Here is an 8,527-nt window from a genome sequence, read left to right on the forward strand (position 1 = left end):
TATTACTTTAGGGTTCCTTTGAAGCTATTGTTGCTAAGATCTGCCTCTGAAATCCTTTGGAGGTCCATGGACTCCCAGCTGCTTATATTCTTACAGCGCTGGGTCCTCAACTTCTCTCCCCCATCTCATTGACGGGGTAGAAAGACTTCTGACCAGTAGCCCAGCTGGTCAGGAGGAGAAAATGGCAGTTTTTGGTAGGGGAAGAGGGAGAAACAGGGCTAATATATTTTTCACTGGAAAGGAGATGTGGAGAAGGAGCAGAAAATATGAAGATGCAAGAATAGACCAACCCTTGGGGTCCTTTTGGAAAAAAAAAAAAAAAGTCCCAATATACGACCAAATAATGAAGTCTTAGTCTTTAAAGAGGCAAACTCCCACTGAAGCCAATAGTTTTGCCTGAATAGAGAGTAAGGCCTTGACTATCCAGGGAGTTATTCCAGAACACCTATTCCATATTAGCTCCATGTTTGAATGCTCATATTCCAGAATTAGTTTAAACTAGTTTGGAATAAGGCACTCTAATTCTGGAATAAGAGTGTCCACACATGGAGTTAATCAGGAATAGTTAATCTGCGTTCAATTCACACTATACTTTATTCCAGATTAATTTTCATATAAGGCTAGGTCTACACTACCCGCCTGAATCGGCGGGTAGAAATCGACCTCTCGGGGATCGATTTATCGCGTCCCGTTGGGACGTGACAATCGATCCCCGAATCGACGCTCTTACTCCACCAGCGAAGGTGGGAGTAAGAGCCGTCGACGGGAAGCCGCGGAGGTCGATTTTGCCACCGTCCTTACAGCGGGGTAAGTCGGCTGCGATACGTCGAATTCAGCTACGCTATTCGCGTAGCTGAATTTGCGTATCTTAAATCGACCCCCCCTGTAGTGAAGACGTAGCCTTAAGGCTTGTCTATAACTTCAGAATTTGGCTCACCAACCCATGTAATTCAGCCACAAACGAGCAGTTTTTGAAAAAAAAAATACATCTGTGCATTTGTGTGGTAGAAGCCTTTCTATTTTCCTAGTAGTTTGGGGATCATAAATTGATAACAAAATTGATAATTTTGGTTTGACCTAGAGTGGGGTTACGTGTCATCACTACAAGTAGTTTATCAACACTAGTTTCCTACTCTTTGACATCCAAACGTTCTCACGAGTATTTAATTGGGTTGCATGTCAGTGGCTGTGACTGGAATAAAAAATTAAAGTCACCACCTCAACTAAAGGGGGCGAGGTGGGGGGGTGGGGAAGGGGAAGTGCAGCTATTAGACAACGCATAATATGCAGGAATTTGCTTTCTGTTACAGAAATGGAGTTTGAATGCCACTTTTCAATCTGGGGACTTCTAGCCTTTATGACTATGGGTCTGATTGTTTCATTGGTCATAAATATTTCATACTGCATAGCAAACAAGCAAAAAGGTAAGAAATGACGTTCGTGCATGCGCACGCAAAAGATTGTGTTTGAGTATTTGAGAGAGACTACAAACAAATTCATCACCACTGGGAATTTTCTGGCAAGCAGACAAGGTTTTTAAAATGAATCTTTTTCTAAAAATTTATTCTAGTACTAATGCATTTTTAACTTGCAAGGCATGGGTACCTGATGTCACATGGTATGACAACTAAAAACAAAAGCTTTCAAATCAGTATGACTCAATAATTTAAAAAAAAAGTAAAAACAATCCTCCAACCTACTGTCCCCAAACGAGCCAGCCAGACATGAGGAAGGGGCAGATTTTAATTCAGATAATGTTTTCAACATTTTTCACATAGACAATTTCCCCCATCTGTAAGTTTTAGCTACCTGAATTTCAGACACGACAGCACTAGAAGTACACATTAATACAAGCGATGAATCTAGGCGGCAATATTTTCTCCCTCTGAATTCAGGAATGCTTATTAGAATTTCAGATTTCATCCAGATTCTATTTTTTCTTCATTAGGAATTCAGCTGTGCTCCAAAGGAGGGGGGAAAGGTGTGTGTGTGTGTGGGGTTGTGTATGTGTGTGTGCATGAGTGTGCGCGCACACCAAGGTAGCTGTCAAGCCATCCTATTGCTGACAAAGAGGTGACTTATTTTGCTTCATGGATGCTAGCCCATGACTATTGGTCTGGTCTACACACAGATTTTACATTGGTATAATTATTTTTGAATAGGGGTGTGATTTTTTTTTTTTTTTAAACTGAAACAACTATACCAGTACAACCCCTAGAGTGGATGTAGTTACACCAGTATAAAGATAGCTTATTCCCCTTCCTATATAGGAGTAAGCCGTACTGATATAACCAGTCCTGGAGTGGTATAACTGTGTTCCTACTAGAGAGGGGGTTATATTGCTTTAACTATACTGGTACACAGGTATACAAATTGTGAATAAAGAAGTCCTATGTAAACAACTGGTACTTGCAGCGTACAAGGAAAACGATTTGGCTGAGAGCTGCTAAGGTGACACCTACTCAATGAGCTGCAAGGTAAAATATTTTTATGATGAGAATGAAATTATTTCCAAAACTAAGCAGGGGAGCAATGAGATTGAGGATGTGATGTCCATGCAATCAGATTTCCTGAGAGGCACATTCTGGAGGCCAGAATGCAGAACTGAGAGCCAGGAATTCTTGAATTCTAAACCCAGCTCCAACAATTCATCCCTTTGTGTCCTGGGACTCTCTGCTTCGCTTTCCCTATTTGTGTAACAGTAGGTACCTCCTTACTGAGACATCACTAGTAATGTTTGTAAAACCAAATGAAGAGGAAAAGGTGGTGAGCCTGCCAAGGCTACTGCTTACTCAGACAGCATTCTTTCATTGTTTCTTTGTTCTACCACATCCTGTTTATCTCCACCTATTGTGGTGCATCATAAGTTTACACTGTAAATTCTTTGGGCACAGTGACTAAAATGGGGACTTAATGGGGGCTTGTAGGCATTAGTACAATACACAGAATATTAATAACCTGTGTTAGTCACAATTTAAATCTAGATACTCCTGAGGAAAAAAAAAATCCTCAATCTGAATCGGAGAGCCTACAGTTTTCAATCTCACACAAACAGCATGAACAATGCTACGGAGACATTCTTAGACTCACATCACGTTTCTCTCCAGGAGTCACACAATACAATTCTGTTCAGAACGAAGCCGTAAAGACAGCAAATGGAACTGTTCAACAATTACACAATTAATATTTTCTTTCTGCTTAAACTACTTGTGTTTTAAAATATTTTCCAGGTTACACGTACAGAGACTATCAAGAATATAATCCAAGGTATGTTGAAAATAAATTATGTCTGATTTAAAAAGGTTAAAATAGAGTATTAAGTTACAATGTCTGGATTTGAAGGAATGGACCAGAGGACATATGAAAGGTCTTGTTTGATGTACAGTAACTCCTCACTTAAAGACGTCCCGGTTAACGTTTCGTTGCTGATCAATTAGGGAACATGCTTGTTTAAAGTTGTGCAATGATCCCTTTTAACATCATTTGGCAGCTGCCTGCTTTGTCCACTGCTTGCAGGAAGAGTAGCCCGTTGCAGCTAGCTGGTGGGGGCTTGTAACCAGGGTGGACTGGTAGCCCCCCTATCAGCTCCCAACTCCCCTAGTTCCCTGTGCTGCAGCCGCCCAGCAGGCTATCAATTCCTGGCAGTTCAGCTGTCCCTCTCCCCACTGCCATGTGCTGCTCCTGCCCTCAGCCTTGGAGCTGCTCTCAGAGACTCCTGCTTGCTGTGCGGGGGTGGGGGGGTGCTAATGTCAGGGTGTCCCCCCCCCTGCTCCTGCACTCCACTTACCCCTTCTCCATATAGAGCAGGGAGGGGACACTGACGAAGAGAGGCATAGAGAGCTTGGAGCAGCAGCTGCTGCCTCAACTTCCTGATCCACTTAAAAAGACAATGCATTTAAGAGTGGGTTAGCTTACTTAAAGGGGCAGTGTGCATTTCTCTCTCTCTCCCACACACAAGGTATGTGTCTGTCTCTGTCTGCTATGCTGCCTTGTGTGAGAGGCTACATTAACAACAATGTGTTAACCCTGGAGGGCTCAGCCGACTGCTAGTTCATCATTTAGCAGCAAGACATTCCCTGGGAAATATTCCTCCCTCTTCCACCCTCTAACTTCACCACCTCGACCAAGCTTCACAATCGTCATAGCTGTGAACAGTATTAAATTGTTTAAAACGTATACTGTGTGTATATCTATATACTATATAGTTTGTCTGGTGAAAAAAAATTTCCCTGGAACCTAACCCCGCTTAACATCTTTAAATGCTTAAATTCGCATTTTTCAGGAACATAACTACAACGTTAAGCGAGGAGTTACTGTACATAGAAACATTTTTACAGCTAAAAGGGGTACTTAAGGAATGAAGGAAAGAATGCAACTTGTAATGGGACATACTGCACTCACTTTATTAAGCAGTTGGAGGGAGTTCTATTAGCTGTATGAGAAGCATGATAGAGTTAATCAGTTTAGGATAGCAGGCTAAATGGGTATTTATTATTGCTTGGCCTCAGCGAGAATGAAGATGAGCCCTCCGAACTCACTGCTAACTGCTCTCATTAATTACCACTCCATACTCTTAGTATTTGTACTTATATTTTACAGAATATGTTTTAAAAAAAAATGGCTCTGGATGATCTAACCTCATGTTTTTCAGAAAACGGAGACATTGACAAAGCCCTTCTTCACCCCAAAACAAACACATAAAAACTTTAATACAAAAATGCTGTCCTCCAACAATACCCTGCCGTTGATTTGTCTGAAGTTAGCATGTAGACAGCCATAACTGCCCAAACAATGAAAAATACCATTTGAAAAACTATACCCCATGACTTCATTCATTCTGATCAGGCACGGAATAAGGTGCATAGCTAGGAATGTGTCATACAAAACATCTTTCAGCATGCAGAAGCCTGCATGCACAATTTCCATTTTTTGGGCACACGTCATTTTAAAACATCTAGCCTTTAAATTATACCATTCATTGAGTATAGGATGCTCTTGAGCACCAAGACCTGGAAGATTCTGGATGTTCTATAATGCAAACTGGGGATTGCACTTGCCAATGATTTCTTTTTCCTTCTTCAGATCTGCTTTTCTCCTCTACACTTTCATCACCTTCAGTTTGTAGAGCTTTGAAGGTCAGAAAATATTTGGGCTAAGTGTGGTTTTTACAAAACTGATTACAAGCATATTAAATTCTTCAAGTGAACTACAAGGATGATCTTACAATTAAGATCCTGAACTGGGACTCAGGAGATCTGGGTTCAACTCCTGGCTGTTCCACAGACGCCTTGCCCCAGGTCCCCTATCTGTAAAACGATACCTGTTGTCTCCCACACTTCACCTGTCTTGTCTATTTGGACTGTAATCTCTTCTAAGGCACATGGTTTTTGTTAATTATCTATGTATGTAGGTCGATATGAAAAGTGCTCAGCGCAATGGGCTCCTAACCTGGATTGGGGCCTCCAGACACCACTGCAATTTAAATAAAAAAAGAGTCAGGTTCACTATGTGCAGCATAAGATACTTCAACACACAATTAGAGAGTGAATTAAAATTATTTCTGATTCCCCATTATAGCTATGATGATGATTATACTGAAGAATGCCCAGTTTATGGCAACCTCAATCAGGAAATTTTAGGTAAGATATCTTATCCTAAGAACTTATTAAAATCAACATACATTAATTAGAGTCAGAATGATTAACATCCTTTATGAATGGCTCTTAAAACATGAATTTCTGAAGCACTGTTTGTTGATAAAATGGATACGCACTTGTTCCAGTTACAGGGGAGAGAAGCAGTGAACCTCCAGTTGCTCATTTTAAAACCAAAATGTGTTAATTCCCATAATATTAACCTAGAACTTGGGATAGTGCTGAGACAGTGGATTGACTAGTGCAAACTGAGTTTGCTATTTTACTCTCCAGACATTAAGCTATGTGAATGAAGAGGGCTATTTAAAGGTTCTCAAAAGCACATAAGGGCTAGTCTAGTCTACCTGCAGAGTTGCACCAGTTTAACTAAAGGTGCATTGTTAAACCAGTACAAAAGGCTGCGTGGACTTATTTCAGATTCAACTAGGCTTATTTTGTTTTTTTTCTTAGAGAGATTAGCAATAGGTTTAAACTAAACTCAAAGAAGACCCAGTGTTCACAAGGGGGTTTGCACCAGTCTAACTAGAACCAGTGCAAATTTGTGTTCACACCCTCAGCCTCAAAACTGCTCTATGAGGGAAGATGTCCATGTTACCAGGGCATAAAATGAGGCATGAAAAGAAAAGGTAACTTGGCCCAAATTCATAGAAAGTTAGTGGCAAAGCGAGGAATAGAACCTTGTCATTTTGCCCCCCCCCCCCCGGCCCTGCCGTTACTCTAACCCTGACGCCAGGTATTTCTCTTACCCAGGTACTGTCCCTTCTCAGCTATATTTAGCTTGTGAGACCTGACAAATTACATGGCGACTGGCACTATCAAGTCTGTCAATGTTTTAAGTTATCCCATAATTAAAAGTTCCAGTAAAACTTTTTCTGGACAACCTAATACTGTCCAATAATGTGATACCGTGAAAATAAACTCTACCCAGGGATTTCCTAGCTTTTTGTTTCCTGGCAGCCGGGAGAGTGAGAGAGGGAATATAGTTTAGAACCTGAACTTCCACTAAAGTAGATTTGGAGAATTGAGTTCTATAACAGGGTGTCTGTTTACTCTTTAATCAGAGGAAGAATCTTCTAACCACTATGAAATTTTTTCCATTTCTAATTATCTCTAGATGAATGTTGCTATGAACAAATGAAGGCCCATCCTCGGAGACACGCTAATGAAGTAAAGGTACCCTTATTTATATTCTTGCTCTTAGCCTTCTGCATTAAGGAAGGCACTTTGCCTCAGAGCTCCTCACATGTACCCAATGGCAGAATATAACCCAAGACTTCAGTCTTCTCCTTACAAAAATGGACACACCAATTCAGCAGAGCACTTAAGCATGTATGTAGGGTGTTTTGCTCCATCAGGACCTTAATTGAGCAAGTCTGAGGATTGCAAGCAGCTAAGTACCAGTCAGATGCGTCAAACTTGTCAATTCATCCATTAGTCTGATGAAAGATTACATGTTGAAGTCATTTTAGTATTTTGATTACCAATGTTTTGTAATGTACTCAGCCATGTAGTATTGGGATACTGTATTAAAAACTAGAAAACCAGGATTTTTGGTTATGTGGAAGACATATCCACTACTATAAATTCAGCAATGGCCTGAAATTAAAAATGTTGCTAACCATTGCTAATAAGAAGTTGCCAAATAAGTTGCAAGCTGAAAAACATGGTAATCATGAATTCATTAGGGATACAGTTCTATATTTGATTATCTCTAACATGCCCAGTACAAGTACCCTAAAAACGTAAGGCCCAGAGTAAATACCACACCCTGTGGCCAACACCACACATCCTCCCTACTCCCAAAGCAAAACCGGTGTAGGATTTTGCACACCCTGCAAAAAAACTGGCATCTGAGTTAACTCTTTACTAAATACAAGGATAGGGAAAAGAAGAAACAGGGTTGGGAAACCATCTAGTGATGTCTCTGATCCCAAAAATTTGGGGTTGACTTATACCAGTAGCTCCTAAAGTGGAGTTCCCACACCCCTGGGTGTCCACCCTGAGTTATGCAGGGGTCTGTCCCTTGAGCCAGGCCAGAACACAACAGCGTTCCGGCACTTTTGCCGCACAGAGAACAAAATGGCATCCTCTGCACAGCATGACCTCACACATGCTGTGAGAGAGAGGTCACATTGGCAGATATGTTCCAATAGTACCAGAAACTAAAGGGGTCCAGGACATTTAGTCAGATGCCAAAGGGGTCCTTGGCAGAAAATAACTTGCAAACCACTGACTTATACAATACACCCCTCATCCTTCAAAACTGAAACATCTCACAAGAACACTATGCTGAAGGTTCCAGACTGGTGGGTTGCCTTAAGAAGCTGAAAATCTTAAAAGGTGTAGTGATTAAGAAAAGGATTAAACTGAACAAAAATGATTTTCCTCTCAGGTGGATGTTGAAAGTCAGATGTGCTATGCCTCCCTCGATCACAGCATCAAGGAAAAACACAGGAAGCCTAGGAAAAAGAAAGCTCCTCCGTTAGAAGTGAATGAAGAAGAGATGCCATCTAAAAACAGCACCCTGGCTTCCCAAACTAGCATTTATCTCAACAGTGACCAGCTGGCCGCTGAAAATAAACCAACAGAGGAAGCCATTCATGATGACCCTATCAGACTGTTTGGCTTGATTCATGCAACATAGGAAAAGACTTCTAAAGAGGATCCCTGACCCAAATGATCACACAAGATAAAGTAGATCTTTCACTTGTTTATGTTGGGGGAAAGAGACTGAATAAATAGTATCCTGAATTTGGGAGAATAGCTTGGTAAATGAAACACTGATCAATGGTATAAATGGGTAAGTGATGCATTCAAATTGCTGGGCGTAACTGCAAACTAATTTAGGTCAGCAGGTAGCAGGATTTTAGACA

At 41.0% G+C, this 8,527-nt stretch overlaps 1 protein-coding gene across 1 annotated transcript; it reads left to right on the top strand.

Annotated features, from left to right (window-relative positions):
- The first annotated feature begins 1,312 nt into the window (after window positions 1–1,312).
- On the top strand, window positions 1,313–8,298 carry LOC135874156 (T-cell receptor-associated transmembrane adapter 1). Its single transcript, XM_065398908.1, has 5 exons — window positions 1,313–1,424; window positions 3,231–3,267; window positions 5,578–5,639; window positions 6,769–6,827; window positions 8,047–8,298. Exons 1-5 carry the CDS (start codon window positions 1,313–1,315, stop codon window positions 8,296–8,298), a joined length of 522 nt encoding a protein of 173 aa, XP_065254980.1.
- Window positions 8,299–8,527: the final 229 nt, after the last annotated feature.

The sequence above is a fragment of the Emys orbicularis genome, chromosome 1 (assembly GCF_028017835.1).
Source record: "Emys orbicularis isolate rEmyOrb1 chromosome 1, rEmyOrb1.hap1, whole genome shotgun sequence".
NCBI classification, from domain to species: domain Eukaryota; kingdom Metazoa; phylum Chordata; order Testudines; family Emydidae; genus Emys; species Emys orbicularis.

What these genes read in the sequence shown, in the direction of transcription:
- LOC135874156 (XM_065398908.1), top strand. Translation starts at nt 1,313, where the DNA reads ATGGAGTTTGAATGCCACTTTTCAATCTGGGGACTTCTAGCCTTTATG. An exon ending in CCTCAATCAGGAAATTTTAG is followed by an intron (nt 5,640 to 6,768) that starts GTAAGATATCTT and finishes AATTATCTCTAG; the next exon opens with ATGAATGTTGCTATGAACAA. An exon ending in GACACGCTAATGAAGTAAAG is followed by an intron (nt 6,828 to 8,046) that starts GTACCCTTATTT and finishes TTTTCCTCTCAG; the next exon opens with GTGGATGTTGAAAGTCAGAT.